General features: G+C 40.6%; 1 protein-coding gene across 1 annotated transcript; it reads right to left on the bottom strand.

Annotated features, from left to right (window-relative positions):
- Window positions 1–4,040: 4,040 nt before the first annotated feature.
- LOC135477133 (uncharacterized) lies at window positions 4,041–5,304 on the bottom strand. The gene is made up of 2 exons (XM_064757288.1): window positions 5,216–5,304; window positions 4,041–4,767 (listed from the first exon to the last, which is right to left on the bottom strand). The coding sequence occupies exons 1-2, from the start codon at window positions 5,302–5,304 to the stop codon at window positions 4,041–4,043; spliced, it is 816 nt and encodes a 271-aa protein (XP_064613358.1).
- Window positions 5,305–19,256: the final 13,952 nt, after the last annotated feature.

Here is a 19,256-nt window from a genome sequence, read left to right as displayed (position 1 = left end):
GCAACCTGCGGATGGTCGTGGGTTTCACCCGGACTCGGCCCGGTTTCCACCAACCATAATACTGACCGCCGTTGTTCCTGTAAAATATTCTTGTGTATCCAATAAAATAAATAAATAAATACATAAATACATAAATAAATAAATGAAATGGAACTTGTCTTCCCATAAATAGGGCGTCCATAACTGTACGTCACATGTTTGTAAGTTCGTTAGAAACTTGCCAAAGGTCGGTGGTTTACCTTCGGCACTCTGGTTTCATCCACTTACAAAACTAATCGCTATCATATGTAAAAGAAATATTCTTGGTATGGCTGAAAACAAGAATCAGATAATGAAATAAAGGAATAAATAAATCACGAGTGAAACCCCCCAACAATATTCTTGATACGAATCAACCTGGAATCGAACTTTGATTTACGAGGCTGTAGGTCAGTTATATGAGTGAGCATCTGAAGGTGGCTAACTGAGTAGTATTAGAATGTATAATTGTCAAACTCGTTTGCATGTTTAAGATAGAAATTTGTGACTCATTCCTGTTGGGAAAGATAACAAATACAAGATTAAGTTGTGCTACAAGACACAAGTTACCTTGAAACTCATCCTGGTATTTCTAATCCTGCGTATACTTCCCATAACCATTTGGTCAGATGGTTATCTCAAGACAATGTATATGCTTTATATGTGTTTCCAGTTTGCGTCAGCGGATGCTATTTCTCCGGCTGCATATAAGCCCCAAACCCCGAAGGCTTGTGTTTCTTCAGGTCTCTGCTGCTGTTGGGTGATAAAAAAGACAGGTTTGACACCTGAAAAGTGACATTTAGCTGACATTATCTGCTTTATCCCTTGTGTTCTGGACACTGAAGATAAGTCTAACAGCTTCCGGGCATTCTGATACGCACTGACATTACTGGTATAAATGTCGGGGATGCTTTTTATCCCACAGCTTTTTTCCCCTCTGAAAGACGTGAAGCGTTATATGATATTTATCGTAATAAACTTATCTTGAGTTATGGCTGTCACAAGACCAGAGCTTTGGCGGAATTTCAAATGATCTTGGTCTGTAGGTTATATCAGGCTCTTAACTGCCAAGGCATGGTCAGACAAGACTCCGACTGAAATTATTAGCAAACTATATAGTGTATGGGCAAATATAATGTGCAAAAAATTCTAGTATAGAAAAAGAAACACTTATTAGTACGAGGCTATTATTTCTAGTATAGAACAAGAAACATTTATTAGTCAGAGGCTATTATTTCTGGTATAGAAAAAGAAACATTTATTAGTCCGAGGCCATTATTTCTAGTATAGAAAAAGAAACATTTATTAGTACGAGGCTATTATTTCTAGTATAGAAAAAGAAACATTTATTAGTACGAGGCTATTATTTCTAGTATAGAACAAGAAACATTTATTAGTTCGAGGCTATTATTTCTAGTATAGAACAAGAAACATTTATTAGTTCGAGGCTATTATTTCTAGTATAGAACAAGAGACATTTATTAGTACGAGGCTATTATTTCTAGTATAGAACAAGAGACATTCATTAGTACGAGACTAATATTACTAGTATAGAACAAGAGTCATTTATTAGTACGAGGCTATTATTTCTAGTATAGAACAAGAGACATTTATTAGTACGAGGCTATTATTTCTAGTATAGAACAAGAGACATTTATTAGTACGAGGCTATTATTTCTAGTAAAGAACAAGAGACATTTATTAGTACGAGGCTATTATTTCTAGTATAGAACAAGAGACATTTATTAGTACGAGACTATTATTTCTAGTATAGAACAAGAGACATTTATTAGTACGAGGCTATTATTTCTAGTATAGAACAAGAGACATTTATTAGTACGAGGCTATTATTAGACCGATTGTAAAGATGAGAAAAAAGTTCCCATTGCTACAAAATATTTTGCTATGGGACAACGTGTCTTGGTCAATGAGGATAATTAATTTGGACAGTTAGTCCAAAATTATGAACAGTCTTGCAATTAACCTGTATCTTTGCAAAGTTCAACAACACCAACAATAAAAAAAAATAATGATTACCAAAATAAATAAAATAAAATACACAATCCAGTTGTTCCGCTAGTCATTTAGGCGTAACAAAAGTAGTGGTTTTACACCATTTTGCATTCATTATTTCAGCATTTTTTGCTTCTGATATAGGAGCTAAAATATTGAGTGAAAAATACACGAAGTGTTCGGAATAGAACTACCTGTGTTTTATAATGAAACACTTCCATAAAATAACTGAATATATACCATGTTTCACAGGTCAAGTTTATCCCGGAAGCTTCAAACTGTACAGTCGAGAAGGCTAATTTTATCCGAGTATGACAGATTCCATAAAACGCCAGGCAAAAGTTAATGCTCTTCTCATCTGACATAAACTTCGACTAAGGAATGTACAGAAATGACGTGGTTATCCTTACCCCAGATGAGAGGCCGAGCAATAAAGACTACGCAAGCAAGAAACAATAATCAAGCGGTTTGGTCAACTTTTATAGAAGGTTTGAATCGGATTCATTCTGAACAAGTCTTAGCGGTTTGTCAGAATAATAGGCGAGGTCAGTAAGTGGCAGACCATAGGTCAGACATAGGCAACGAAATCTGTGCTGTAATGGAGTATTTGTTTTACCATTAGGAATCCAATTTGTGGAATGTTGGCAGTTTTGACCGACGTTACGAAATAATTATATTAGGCATTGACAGTATCTGGACATCTAAAGCCGTACGACGTTATGTTCACTCGATCCTGTAAAAATTAATGGGAATATGCCAGCGGGAATAACGTTCCATTTCTGTATCGGACAAAAGGATAACGGTCTCCTTAATATCATTTCTATAGATATTTTGATGATAACGGAAGTGTGGACTGCCGTATCTAACCGCCCAACTTTCTGCAAATCTGACAGCAAACTGGAGATCTGGCAAAGTCCGACATCTCCGACATGACTGAATTACGAAGCCATTTATTTCGGCGTGCCTTGATAACGTTCAGCGAGCTTGATGGATTATTTGGAAAACGCCCGTGAAGCTTTTGGAGGATGTTTTTGTTTACTTTGCTGTCACTGTTTTTGGCATACTTTATGCCTTTTCGTACTGGTGAGAGATTCTGTCATGCAGTAAACTTAATCTGCTGCCCACGGATTCTACAAATCAAAGTCGCAAATTTCATACGGAATAAGCCTCACTTCTTGCTTACATAACTGTAATACTATTTCTTGCAATATCAGGGAGACTATTTCAAGGAATTTCTTTCGTATATTCCGAATGAGCAGAAACTTATTCAAGTTAAGTTGTTTTCGTTTCCGCGCTGATTTTAAATATTTAACAAGAAAAGCGCTAGTGTCAGGATGATTGGGTACTACAATCGCAATAACATATCGGACACGGTTAGTTATTTCATGGTTGTTTATTTGTATATTTAAGAATTTGTCATTTAAACGATGGTGATTAGATTTATGTGTCGAGGAAACCGCAGTGCCAACCTGAGGCACGTTACTCCCGAACTTTCCCACGTGTTCCCACCAGACCTGACACCCCACCCAGTCACATTATACCGACACCGGACCAACCAGTCCCGCTTCCTTGTTCTACCTCCTCAGTGCTGAGAGCCAAGCCAGGCAGATAGAAGTATCATTTTTGAAGTCTTTGGTATGACATGACCCGGGTTTGATCCCGGGGTGTTCTGACTTCAAGGCGGGTGTTCTAACCATGCATTAGGCCACCGACGGGCTTCTGTCTAAATAATGTGGTCATATGCTTTGAGGCAGTGTACCATCTCTACTTAAGTCTGTCGGTTATTTCATCCAAGTTGTACCACACCCTCTTTTTACAAAATCTCACGTTCAGCCGTCTGGTGCTGGCCTTTGTACTATATGGTTGTCGAGCGATCGCTGGCTCAAATGATTAAAGCCCGGGCTTTTACGCCACTAGGGCCACTTTCACGAAACTTCGCAATTCAGACTTCGCCTAACTTCGTCTTGACTAAGTTTATTTATATTAAAAAATGATTTAAGAGAAATAATTTACGCAGCCTTCTTCTGTGGTGTAGTCAGGGGTTTTGCCAGTAGATGTAGCTGACCGGTGGTGTATTCTGGGACACCAGCGACTGGTGGTGTATTCTGGGGACACCAGCGACTGGTGGTGTATTCTGGGGACACCAGCGACTGGTTGTGTATTCTGGAGACACCAGCTGACTGGTGGTGTATTCTGGGGACACCAACTGACCGGTGGTGTATTCTGGGGACACCAGCGACTGGTGGTGTATTCTGGGGACTCCAGCTGACTGGTGGTGTATTCTGGGGACACCAGCTGACTGGTGGTGTATTCTGGGGACACCAGCTGACTGGTGGTGTATTCTGGGGACACCAGCTAACTGGTGGTGTATTCTGGGGACACCAGCTGACTGGTGGTGTATTCTGGGGACACCTCCGACTGGTGGTGTATTCCAGGGACACCAGCGACTGGTGGTGTATTCTCGGGACACCAGCTGACTGGCTGTGTATTCTGGGGACACCAGCTGACTGGTTGTGTATTCCAGGGACACGAGCGACTGGTGGTGTATTCTGGGGGCACCAGCTGACTGGTGGTGTATTCTGGGGACACCAGCTGACTGGTTGTGTATTCTGGGGACACCAGCGACTGGTGGTGTATTCTGGGGACACCAGCTGACTGGTGGTGTATTCTGGGGACACCAGCTGACTGGTGGTGTATTCTGGGGACACCGTTTTCCTCCCTCCATAAACTTGACCGCTGGTATACAAGAGAAAGATTCTGGTCGAGTAGGGCGTTTAATACCGATATAGTCAAATCACATGGGCGTCATGTATGCTGTAACCTAACAGGTTTATAAATGCGTAATGGAAGCGGACAATCGAAGTCCACATTATATCTAACTGTCACTGTGTTAATACGCTTGTAATGGTTTGCGAGTAACTCCAGGAAGTTGTCGGCCTCAGTAGAGCAGCACTACCCGTAAACATACAGCCCAGTATTTAGCATGGGCAAACCGGTCGCAGGCCACACCGTAATGGACGTTTAAGGGTTACAAAAGATCAACTTGAACAGTTTTCCAATAAGTTTGGAAAACGATTAATCCCAATCCGATTTCCATTCCACAGCCGGTCTGAGAGAGCAAGATCGCCACCAATCCCTTTCTTTTTTTACCTTTTCTGGCTAAGGCTCCTTAACTGCCGGTTACTTTGTTACATTTCCCACAAACAGTCCGGCAGTTTCCTGAGGTTCCGTGTTTGCCCCCGGACTGAATGTCGCCAGCACCATAGCCGCCATGAAAAGAGTACAGCCAAGAGTTGAATAGTGTCCAATCAGATCCCTATCATGGCGACTAACTCTGACCGAGTGAGGATTTCTTCCGCCATTGTCGTGCTCAATGCAACCTGTAATCAGCTGATGGAATCTCTTTCACTGTTTATCTACCATCGAGCTTCCATGACCCCAATTACACGCATCAGCATTGCCTAGACTATACACGCCCCTGGCACCTTGGTCTCGTACGTCGCCAACAGGGAAACCAAAGGTTTATTTTTGCAGCCTGGCAAGATCCTTAGATCAACTGTGTAAATTGCTCGGTTGTCATTTGTACGAAGCAACACGACGTCTGCAAATTGGCTTGGTCAATACGTGTATGCTGCCTGTGTGACTATTCTCCATTGGATTTACAAGGGAATATGTTCTAAAGTGTTAGAATTTATGTAACCAGACATTGTATAAATAGGTTTTTAAATCGAAGACGCCAAAATTCACCGTTGTCCATCAACCATTCTTTTTTTTATCTGACATGCAGTGTTGGGAAATAACAACACTAACTGAAAAAATGTAAACATGTTTATTTCAAATTATTTATGTGAAAATGTAACGAAGAAAATAAGGACAATGTAATCGCCCAAGACTCAGTTTTTACAGTTAGAAGTTACAGTTTGAAATATGAAGTATTATATAGGCATGTATGTGACTAGCTTTTTCTATAAACGTGTAAATGTGTTTAGTAAAGTAAACATGTGACTTGTTACCTAGTAAATGTTTATGTTTGTTGAAAATATTCAGACATATCACATGTTTACTATAATAAACACGTCTCGTTAATGACACCAGGACACCTATGTTAGGTGTAACAGAAATGTGTTTAAAAACTAAACACTCACTTTATCGTGTATGGCGGAGATATTCACCTCATTCTTTCTTTTAATCAAATGGATTTTATCTGGTAAATAAGATTCCCGTACACATTCCTTCATGTAAAACCGGTGGAGTGGTGAGAAAGTAGTGTAAGAACTACGTCAATAGCATTCTCTATCTCTGTACATCTCAATTTATCATAAAACGTGCTGAATGTAAAAAAAAAATAAACGATCGTCTCATCTTGTTAGAACACGAAAATGATTCGCGTTTTTTTGTCAAAAAAGATTTAAGAGAAGATTCCAAGGCATGCCCTGGGATCTGGACGGTTTGATTAATTCGTCCGCGGATGCCGTGTTTGAGATCTAACAGTAAACACAGATCGCCACCCCCGGGGTGAACTGACAAGAGGAATGTACTTCTATACATCTGAGCCTGATTTTGGGAAAGACGTTTTTTCCCCTTGTCTCAGACGTTCTTTTAAGCGCTTGAGGATCCACCGCACACACTGTACATTCATTTGTGTTCCCGTTATTAAACACATTCTTAGTGTCTCTTGTATGTTCGAGTTTAACATGAAAATTGATCTTTGCTTAACGTATTACAGTAATTTTCACATATACGATTGCGGTCATATTCATGGGGATTATGTGTCGTCATGATTTATTTGATTTATTTGATTGGTGTTTTTACGCCGTATTCAAGGATACTAGTATTTCACTTATACAACAGCGGCCATTATTTAACCCAGGGGCATTCACAGGTTGCTGACAGATCTTCCTGCGTACAGCTGGACTTGGAGCCAGCACGAGCTGGACAAACTCAAAGTGATCGCATTGGTGAGAGATTTCCGCATGAATCATTGCACCACACTGGCACGCTAACCTCCTCGGCCAGGAAGGTTCCGTTTTGTGTATACTGCAAAGTTTATGGATAATATATACTGATGCACAGGAAAAAATTAATTTGTAAGATGACGGCCACTTTTATTTCTAGAGCGATCCCCAGTGCCCAAATAAAACCACCAGTGTTTGGCAAGTGAATGGTGAACCTTTCTATACGTGGAGTATGCCTCACGGATGGAAGGGAAATAAACTCAAGCGAATTTCCTATATGACTACATCCACGACTACCTCAACGATATCACGAGTGCTGTGGACTGATCATTGGCACTAAGGCCCTGGAGAGCATTCGCTGTCCCATCGTGTGTCCTTATGCTCTATGGATCCTTGACCTGCATACTACCACACTGACTGTCTGGGGGATAGCTTTGGAATGTTTAACGAACAGGATCGTGTCTGTATACAGGACAAGACAAGGTATAGAGAAACAGTACGCAACGGTACGCAATCCATTGCATGATTCACTGTGTGATATCTAATCTTATTTTCAAAATAAACTTCCGCCTTTGTCGTGTTTGTCTGATTACGTGGCCTCGCAATCATTAAAGTCAACTACAGTCACGTTTTCACACAACAGCTGTTTTCCTTCAAATTTAATTTTCAGTATATAGAGTCATGTCCAGGGCATTAAACCTCTATGATGGTAGACAAAGACCTGTAGTGTAACCTTATAACACCAACAATATGCTTAACATCGTGTCCATTTCAACGCAGTTGAAGAACTGTGCCATGCATGGACACACGGTTATCAGATTCTAAACTCCCATGACGAACTCTCCCAAGATGGGATCAAAGATGCCGGCAAGTGACAAAGTAGTTCAACGCGTTTATATCATAGCACGTGATGGTAACGCGTACTCATTTTTGTTTCAGTTTTGCCATGGAAAAAGCAACGACTAAGTTACTAAGAATCATTCTCACGTTTAACATACTGATATCGATGTGCACACAATGTTGGTGGAAGAAAAGTAAACGAACATAAAACATAAAACTGTGAGAACAGAGGAATGTTCCCAAGGCTGGGATTGAACCTGCACCTCATGGGTAGGAATCACAAACCTCACTCACTAGACTACATCTCGCTCCTCAATCCATCTTCAAACAGCACTGGCCATCCAATTACTGGATCCGTACAAAATAGCATCGTATATAGGCTAATACCTCCCTCGCCGTAGCCACTTGTTATACGGCTTAACGGAAAACCGCTGCAGTTCAATCGAGTGGGATTCTCTTCTGTTTTCAAGCCGATTTGATTTAATATTCTAGTCGGACATCTTATCGATTGAGGATATCCGTTAACTGTCAGTGATTGGGTTAAGGGCGTGGATAAACTCCGCATCACGTGGTCCCCAAAAACACAAACAGCCCGTCGGAGTGAAGCTGAGAGCCGAGCGGCGGGGAATAGCACAAAGTAACATTGTATAATTTGAGAATTCAATTTCACCCATTGTGCAATCAGCTCCGATTAATCCAAGCGGGCAGGGGCTTTTTTTAACAATTGTAAACTTCAGGCGACGTTTTAACGATTTTCCGGCCAAAGAGGAGAGAAATTTAGATTGGGAGATGCGAGGCATATAATGCGACAGCACTGACAAGAGAATATCGCCGCCTGGGGGCGCTGTATAGTTCTTTTTACCGCTTGTACAATAAAAACGAGTGGATTTGTCCGGGCAGTTTAGGTATTAGGTTGAATTGGCTCTCTGGGAAAATTTAACATTTAAATCGATCAGCTGTTTATACCAGGTTGATGTGAATGCGCTTCCTATTTATCCTCACAACACAAGGAGACATTTCAGTTTAAAACTCACAAGGTTTTGGGATTAGCGAATTGAATAGTCAAAGACGGGGTTTTTACATGCTGCTTCTGTAGAGAGTTTCTTTTCTTTCTATTTTTTGCACTAAACTTTGCAAAGAAAACTTTACATCGATGTGGGCAGTTAGGCGTCTCGTTTCCATGAATAGAGTACAGAATTTATTATCCGCGATCCTTTACTACATGAAAGACCATAGTCCAATAGCTTAAGATCTTCGTTTTAGCCCAAGGGAATGCCTGTGTCTGCCTGTTCACACATACAGCTATTTGCTGTCGTACGTCGCCATGTACCTGTAAATCACATGACTTAAAGCAGCAGTTGACACAGCTAAATCTGTATGAGTAAACGTCAAAGGTTTTTAGTCTTCCAGGAGAACCCTTCAGATTCATCTGCCAGCTTACATGTAAGCATCTCGACGGCATCACATGTATCACCTGTGGTCTTGCATGAAGTGTTCTGCGAACCACTGACCTTCCATTAATACACACGTAAAAAATGACGTCAGTATTTCACAAACGGTCGTATACTCAGGGCACTGTAGGTTTCCTCAACCCATAAAACTGAACCGCCATATTAGAAATGAAAATTATTTATTTATTCAATTGGTGGTTTACGCCGTACTCAAAAATATTTCACCTATATGACTGCGTCCAGTATCGTATAGCAGGTAGACCTTTCCTCATTCGGCAGGAGAGGAAGCCAGCAAAAGGTGAACTTGACCTCATAAGTGACCGCATTGGTCCTGGGTCATTGCACCGCCCTGGCACTCTAACCACTTCGATCACGGAGGTCCCCAGTATGACGCTAAACAACGTACATTATCAATTAAACTTTGGGGGCGTAGATTCGCTTTGCATTTTCACAGGTGATACCCCAATGAACAGCTTCAGAAAGCACTCAAAGCCTTGTGCGCAAGGAAGTACTATGGTCTCCGAACGCTTCAATGGCCTAATGGTTAGAGCGTCAGCCTCGAAGTCAAAAAACCCCAGGAGGAAGCCCGGGTCGTACCAAAAACTCTAAAAAGCGGTACTTACTGCTGCCTGGCGCTAGAGCAATATGACTTGTTGGCCCGGTGTCGGTATAATGTGACTGGGTGGGGTCTCATGTCTGGTGTTTTCAGATGATGCTTCCTTGGCGGCAACGCATTTGCGACATCGACTTGCCCTGCCATAAGAAGACACAGTATGTGTACACAAGTTGATTCCTGGTCGTCATATGACTGAAAAATTGTTAAGTACGATTTTAAACCCCAGGCATACGCATACATGCATATACACATACATACAAACCGTGGTCTCCGGTTCGATTTAGTACTTACGTTATCTTACCCTAAGAGAGCTAACTGAACCCGGTCTTGAAGGCCTCAATCTCACAAACTCAAATAACTGTAAGCATACATTTGACATGATTCTCAGGAGATCGGCCAAACTAAGTCAAAAACTTAACATTCACATTTAACAGGTCAACCAAGAGGGAGATATTTCCAATCAGTGAGCTCATTACGCATGTCCAAATCATCTAACATATGCTCCCATGTGAGTTAAAGTCCAGCACATGCCGTACACTGCAAAAACGGCGTTTAAAACCTAAACGTAAATCTGAGCGCATATTTTGTCCGTTATTTTTTTTTACACGTTTACATACTTAAAACTTAGGCATTTACTTCTCAACATGCTTAGTCATTTAGCATATTTCTAACCACATGTTTTGGCTCTCTCTAGGCGAAAACATGTTTAGCGTCTAAACATGTCAAAGGAAACCAGTCTATCTAAGAATGATTAATGAAGACAAAATTTGGAACCAAACGATATATATATGATATTTTCATCTCAAGTTCACATGCTGTGATTCATAGCGGTCTATATTAATACAATGTGTTGATATGAACATTTAGATAAAAGAAAAGGCAATGTATAACTTCGCATATAATACACAGAAGATAAGCCCTGATTTACACAGAACGTATGTACTGATGGTGACTCATAGCGTGGGATACACACAAAAAGCAAAAGCAGAATTTTTTTTCATGCTTAACAAAATGTGAAACCTACTATAAGACCAGTTCAAAGTAGAATATAACAGACTTTACAGTAACAAAAATACTGTAATCATTAACAGCATTATTCAGTTAATAAGTGAATGTATTTTCAGGTATACAAACACTAAAATTCAATATCTAACACCACGTAATAACTATATAGTTTTATGTCTGTCAATTTCCCTGTTCACTGTATATTTTTATACGGTTAAAAATAATTTTAAAAATGAGCTTTAGTGAAAAGAGGACCCGTCATCAAGAACATCTGGCAAAAACCCAAAAGCTGGTTGCATTTTGAGTATGATATACATCAAACAAGTAATACACCATTTATAAAAATTGTAAGGAAAAGTCACTTCCTGTATGGACTGTCACATGCATCCCATCCCAAATCTTGTAGCAGGTGTTCATCCCTCAAAATAGTGTGATATAGTGGGCTTTTTGGCCGGATCTGCAAGTCAGCTTTCCTCACCTGAGGGCCCAAAATAAAGCAATGGGTAGGTGCGCAAAAAAAAAGAAAAAAAACTCAAATATTTATACCAGTTATCCTATTATCAAGAATTAATATTCGTTTTATAGAAACAGAAGAATATCAAATCATAAACACTAAGGAAAACAACATTACAAAGCAGATACACTGATTTGGGTGTTTGTGAAGTACTACACATTTCACAATCAAACTTTTACATACTTAAAAACAATGCCTACATCTGTTTCTACTATTAGCTCTGGTCTCTGCTTCCCCTTTGTGGTGAACTTCACCGGCAATAACAGGCTGCTTTACTTTGCTCATAGTACTGTTTCATCGTTGTGTTACTTATCATCAAATATAAATACCTTGAAATAATGTTTGTTTGTTTGTTTGGCCTGAATGTGGTTGTAATTTATCAACTGTAGGCACAGAAAGTCAAATAGTAAGCAAGGAAAAGAAAAGTTGATCATATGCAGGTGCCCAAATTCGTGACCACTATCAACCAGCTAATTTTTGAAAGGCGACTAACGAAACTGTGATCAATGGAAATCATTATTTGAAGCACCAACTAAATGTACAGATCTGTACTAAACACTGCTTTCTTCTTTGAGATTCGTAGATTACACCAACAAAAACACGTGCTTTTTGGCTGGAGAAGTGAAGATGATTTATCATTTAATACTTCCTTTATGTGGCATTTAACAGCAGTTTTACATCAATGATGATATCACTCACCTGTTGTCGTTTGATGTGATGATGTAGACAATTGAGAAATAAGGCTGAGAGAAGAGAGCAGTACCATAACAAAGACGTTCTGTGTAAGAGCCCGGTGGCTAAACGATTGGCTAACAACGGGCAGGGGTCATGTGTCACTCCATGGACATCCAAGCCGCGATACAACATGGGCGTTTTATGACAGAGTAGATAACATCCCTTATGGTCTTCTTGGAAATGAAGAACTGAATCCTAGGCAAGTGGTTAAGGGACGAAAGAATAGACAGAGCACTTTATTCACAGTGTTTTCGACCGGATCAGAGGCTAAAACCGCACATATAAAACATAGTTCTGCATGAGCGTGAATTTAGGCGAAGCCATTGTGCATTCAGATACATACAGGCCTGGAATATGGGCCTGGAATATAGGCCTGGAATATGGGCCTGTGTGGCCTATTTACGTAATATTATCTCTGAAAACACAGTTTAGTGCCCCAATTGTTCTTTTTCATTCTAAATTAAATCTAATATTGGTGCGTCTATTGTGCTAGTCTTCCATCCCATTGGGGATTATAGTCAACAGACAACAGACAATTAAGTGAGAACTTCTTCAAAAATTATTGTCGGCTACAAGTACATGTAAGTGCGCTTAGATTAAAGCCGAAGCCAAGTATATGTTTAGATTGTAAATACGTACATATTTAGATGTCAGATTGGTTAGGAGAGCGAGCGTTAAAGACACTAAACACGTTTGTTTGCACATCCAACAAGTTTAGGTCAGTCGTGCTTTAGCTAAGGATGCATATCTTAACATGTTTAGCACACAACATGTAACAAGTTAACGGGACGTTTAATTTCTAAACGCCCTTTTTGCAGTGTAGTCGTATAACTTAAATATTCTTGAGCACAGTGTAAAAACACCAAATAAAAAAATAAACAAACAAACAAATACATGAATAAAAAAATATTTCACATAATAATGATGCACATGTGAACAGTGTAAGCATGGCAAAGGCAACGGGGAATGTAGACACAGTTAACGGTATCGCTATGAAGGTAGGACATGACAGCTAATCTTGCGCAGCACACACAGAACATGTCTGCTTGTGTCAGAATTATCCTCCAGGAATTCCTAATATTAACCAAATTTAACCATTTCTGACAGAATCTGCCTGTAAAAAATCCGTTTTATGGTGACAGATCTAGAATTCCCCGTTACCCTGGCGTGAGGAAAATTATTTATCGTCTTTTGTGCAAGGAAAACCTAATAGGGTGAAAGAAGGTGACGGGCAGCTGGCAGTGTTTTCTCGAAATTTTTAATAATCACATATAATCAAATCTGTTCCTTAGGAGTCGATGTGTCTTGTTTAAAAATGCTCTTAAAGCGAATGGAACCTGACGTTTTGCAGGTTGCCTGAGGTGACAAATAAAGTATCTAAGTTTTGTTCTTCAAATTAAATTTTGAATCCGGTTTTAATAAATTTTAATAACGAAAATAAAAATTGCTTTAAATGTACACGGTGATCATACACAGCACAAAGTTTGAAATAAATTTGATTTTGAAAGCAATTTTAAATTGTTGATTTTAACTGACAAAAGGTTATATATGGGCTAACAGAACAGGTCGACTGATCTCTGAATCTGTCTAAAACATACACTTATCAGTAAGCCAACCATTAAAGTAAATCAATCAAAACAATAATGCTCAGCCATAAGGTTCACCAATAGATCAAACATGATTTCATTCATTCAATCAATCAATCAATCAATCAATCAATTGATTTTTCTGTCATTCAAACAATCAATCAATCAATCAATCGGTCAGTTAATCAGTTAACACAGTAATCAGGACAGCTGACAATCATAAAGTCCGTCAACTATAATTAACTAACCAATCAGTCGATAGCTTAATGTAAAGTGATCAACCAATTCATTAGTTAGTGTGAGTCAGTTGGTCAACCAGATAGACTGTCACTCAGTCAATCACTGGTTTGTAAGCCGGACGAAAGTTCGCAGAGGGCGAAACATTTATCACGTTTCAGTTTCAAACTATGACGCCCGGTGATGACACTCCAGCTCAGTGTAAATTTATCACACATTAGTCTATAACAAGCCGATTCAATGAATTATTGCTCAATGAACCTTAAGAAAATGAGCCGTCTGTAGGCTTACTTGATGGCAAAAGTTTAAATAAGGTAGAGATGGGTATTTTCATGTTACGAAACTTCGAGAATTTGAAGGGTGTTTTTATACACCACTAGATTGCATTTTTTTGTGCGGTTTTAGAGAATATTGTATTTTAGTTTTTTGTTTCTTAAACTTATTGGAGAAGGTTGCAGTGTTGCTATACTTAGCACGTCCATCGCTAGATGGAATCATCCTCGGCACAGCTCAACTCTGCATGTAATTTTAAGGTATGTGGTGAGGGCCTTTATCGCATTATCAGCCTTAAATCAGATAAATTTGGGAAGAGCCTTTGGCTAATTTTTACCATTGTTTTTTGTGTTTTTGGCAGCGTAGTACTGGAATAAGTTCAGACAAGACAAGAAAGTCAGAGCGCAAGGCAATTCCCAGAGTTCCAATCTATATGCAAAATAATCAGATGCCATCCACAAGATTCCAAGGCTTTCTAAGAAATTGGAAACACTAAGTATGTTGCTTTTTTTTGTCTTGCGTATATTGAGCTCATTGGGCGTTTTTTAGGAGGCCGCCATCGACTTATGTGAGCTCCACAACAACAGGCCTTAAGTTAACGTTTACTGTTAGCCCAATCCCCTAAAAAAATCATTGGAAAGACTTCGTCACAAACGAGCTAAAGATCACAATAATTTGTAGTCGTTAACACCGATGCAATCCCCGTGATCACAATGTCATTGAGAAGAGCCAGGTTTTTGCCAGCTCTTGCCGAAATACAACTGTTCGTAACACGGGGTGACGTCATCGGCCTATTGTGAGGCATAAAACCGCGCCGAATCCGCATTGAAATGTATAAGAACCCTAACAAAGAAGGGGTTAACAGAATTACTGATCAATGGCTACGGGCCTCCATTAATTCTGCTGGTATTTTGCTTAACAAGACCTCTTTTTGACTCACCCTTTATATACTCGGGAATGATGACCAAAATCTGAAGTCGAATAAAGCTTGAGGCGATAAGTGAAGCTTTATTCAAACTTTCGTGTGTGTGTAGCTTTTTTATTCCGCCTCCAGTTTTCTAAATACAATCCGTGCTTATTTTACGATCTCTGTGACGGTAAATAATGAGAAAACAACGTGTAACGAGCGAGAAGAGCAGTCAGATGTCCGGAGAGTAGAGCGCCTTACGCGTGTAATCACAGCACAGTGCTGATAAAACATTCTCCACTAATTCGGAGAATCGCCTTCATTCCGCATTAAGCGAACTGGGCTCAAGAGAAAAAGAAAAGAAACAGATGTGACGAGTTGACAGGCGGGTGTTGGGAAGAGAGTAAAACGTCGAATATCGCGTCTTCCACGTCTCTTCATGTTCTCGATCCACACGACGGCAATGAGCAAAGTACATTCCACCGAACTTGATGAAATTTCTGTACAAATGAGCAACGATCTGTCGTTCAGTAGGCCGGCATCCCTTTGGGCTGATACCCTCGACATGCAATGAGGCGTTGTCATCCGACTGGGTTGGCCCACAACTGCAAATGCACGAACTTATGTTATCATTTAACCATACCTACCACGAGCTGCTCTATGGTAAGAATGGCGTTGTTGTTGTTGACGTTGTTCTTGCTTTGGGGTATGATGTTGATCGCGGAAAATATTTAAGAAGTGTGCACTCATGGTAACTTGTTGTGGGGGAAACTAGGCTGTCCAGGGTAAAACCACTTCCTTCGTCTGAAAACTGACAACCTCATGACTCAAAGCCATCGCCGAACCAACGAGAGTCGCCATAAAACACTGAAAGGTCTTTGGCACCGTTTAGTGTTGTGCCTATCTTACCTTCCGGTTTGCTTTAATCACTGATTGGCCGTTGGTAATATTTGTCGATTTGTTTCACTTCCCGTTTGTTACACTGATTAATTTATCTAAAAGTGCAGATTTACAACGAAAAATAAGTATTTCTCTCAAAATGTCAATTTTTGACGTCTAGCAAAGAACTGTTCATTAAATACCCAATACTTTAATTGGCACCTTAGGCAAACGATTTTCTTTAAATATTCATTTGCTAAGGACTCTCATTCGTGAGGAATATAGAATTTATGAATTTAGTAATCATTTAGTGTAGCGCAGTAATAATTATTATTATTATATCGTTCGATAAAGAATCCATACTAGCTTCCTCTGCGGATGGTCGTGGATTCCTCTCCCACTCTCCCCTGTTTCGTCCCACCATAATGCTGGCCTCCGCCATGTAAGAGAAATATTCTTGAGGGCGGCGTAAAACACCATCCAAATAATTGAGTAAATAAATATTGTTATACTGTATAATAAAGAATCGCTATTTGAAAGCTTAGTTCTTTTATTATTCTTGATCAATAAAGCCATTGACGGTTTTATTTATTTGACTGGTGTTTTAAGCCGTATTCAAGAATATTTCACTTATACTACGGCGGTCAGCATTATGGTGGGGGAAACCGGGCGGAGTCCGGAGGAAACCCCCAACCATCCGCAAGTTGCTGACAGACCTTGATGGTTTTAGGACTACACAACCAACAAGAGTGAATCCCTTAGGACCATATGCAACCACCAACTACATAAGCACCAGGAATACATCCCCTAACCACCAGAAATACACTGCCATCAGGAAATGAAAAACATGTGGACCACACTATCACCAGGAACATGCAACAACCCTAACTACACAGTCACTAGGATTACAAAATTTATAGGACTACACATCCACTGGGACGGCACAACCTATGTGATTACGCGGCCAATAGAACTAAACAACCTACTGGATTACGCAGCCATTAGGACTACACAACGACTGGGATTACGCAGACAAAAGGCCTGCACAACATGTGGGATTACGCAGACAAAAGTCCTACACAACCTATCGGATTACGCAGCCAGTAGAACTACACAACCACTGCGATTACGCAGACAAAAGGACTACACAAACTATGGGATTGCGCAACCAATGGAACGACACAACATGTGAGATTACGCAGCCAGTACGGCTACACAACCACTGCGATTACGCAGACAAAAGGCCTACACAGCATGTGGGATTACGCAGCCTATAGGATTACACAACAACTAGGGTTGCGCAGCCAGTAGGACTACACAACCACTGGGGTTACGCAGACAAAAGACCTACACAACCTAGGGGATTACGCAGCCTATAGGACTACACAACCACTAGGGTTGCACAGCCAGTAGGACTACACAACCACTGGGGTTGCGCAGGCAAAGGGACTACACGACCGCTGGGATTGCGCGGACAAAAAGGCCTACACAACCTCCTGCATTACGCAGACAAAAGAAGTACATCACCATAAAGCCTACACAGCCTCTAGAATTACGCAGACAAAAACTCTTCCTAACCACTAGGCTTTCGCGGCCAAAAGGGCTACTCGACCGCATTGATCCCATAGAACTATACAACTACCAGCACTACATAACCATCTCTACCGCTTCCGATAGGACTGTCCAACAATCAGAACTACAAACCAAAAAATCATTGGAAAGACTTCGTCAAGAATGTATACCCTAAGCACCAGATATACACTACCATCAGAACCGTGTGGACTACACTATCACCAGGAACGATTACGCAGCCATTGGGATTACGCAGTCAAAAGGACTACACAGCCGCTGAGATCCCATAGAATAGACCGCATCCCCTAGAGCTATACAAAGGACTAGACCACCACCGGCATTGCGCAGCGTGTAGGTTTACACAACGACAGGGAATTCACAACTATTGGGGCAATGAAACGATAAAGGCTTCAAACTCACTGAGAATATCGAAGCGCCAGGACTACATACAATAACTACCTGCTGCACACCACACCATCATTAAAACACAAGTACTAATACAACGAGTATTTAACCACTGGAACTACGCAAGCAAAAGGATTAGGCAACTTCAAGGACTATGAAGCTAACAGTCTAAACACCACATATGTTACTACACCACCACCATTCACAGCAAAACCAATAAAACATCATGCACACAACTGCCTGAATTTCACAAGTACCATACAGGACTAGACAACTACATGGACAACTGCACGAGTACGCTGGTCTTTAGAGTATATTGAGATCTTAGTGCCATATGTAATCAGTTTATTGACAATAAAACTGACCGGACCAGTCAAGGGGTTTTATGCGCGGTTACCTTACTTGCGAGAAGCTGCACTATGCTATGACGCATCAAGTGCCATAAAATGTGCCCCAGTAAGACGCAAGATTGGGATTGAACTCAAGCTGATCGACACGGAGCGTGACGCTATGGTGATCACGTGCTCGGGGACGCCCGGAGAGGAGTCACAGCCTCCTCAGGAACGCCATGTCTGTGCAAAAGGCACATTTCCATGACCTCGTCATCTCAACCGTTTGTGTTCAACCGCAAAGTGTGAATGTAAACACCAAACGAATAACAAACCAACACAAAAAAGGCACATGATGGAAAAGTAAATGAGAAAATGTTGCCAATTTCAGAGTGTAAGGCGTATTGATTCGGGTCAAGGTTTGCAAGCATCCGAAAATCAGTGCTGTTTCTCGTGCTCGTTCACGCATCGATACTTCAGGTTCTGTATGTACTGCTGTCGCAGGTCGCTGTCACCATTCTCTTAATACGCAGTCCGGCATTCCGGGCAAAAAACAAAAAAAACCCCAAGACCTGCGCTCTGTTCGGGTATTTTGTTGATTCCTCTACTAAGGCCGTGAAGCAGCGTTAATGAGGTTTAAAACCGTTCAATGCTTTCCGTGACGCCATCATCCTCTCTTTAATTACAGATGAAAACTGCAGTGCTTTTTTGCGGCTGCAGATGAGCTTTCCATGCTGCTGTGGCAATTTACTAGCGCGAGAGTGGGCCAGGTCTATCTCTGGCATTCAAGAGAAGATGGGGCGTAATGCTGAAGATTGCATTAAGATTGAGTTGAATCTGCATCTACGGCTATTGGTTTGATGTCCGTTAAAAGGTTGTATTAGCGATATCAATGTGCACAAAAAATGAAACTGGAGCTGT

Source organism: Liolophura sinensis, chromosome 10 (assembly GCF_032854445.1).
Source record: "Liolophura sinensis isolate JHLJ2023 chromosome 10, CUHK_Ljap_v2, whole genome shotgun sequence".
Lineage (NCBI taxonomy): Eukaryota > Metazoa > Mollusca > Polyplacophora > Chitonida > Chitonidae > Liolophura > Liolophura sinensis.
The sequence above is the reverse complement of the archived record's forward strand: the minus strand, read 5'-3'. Positions and strand labels throughout refer to the sequence as shown.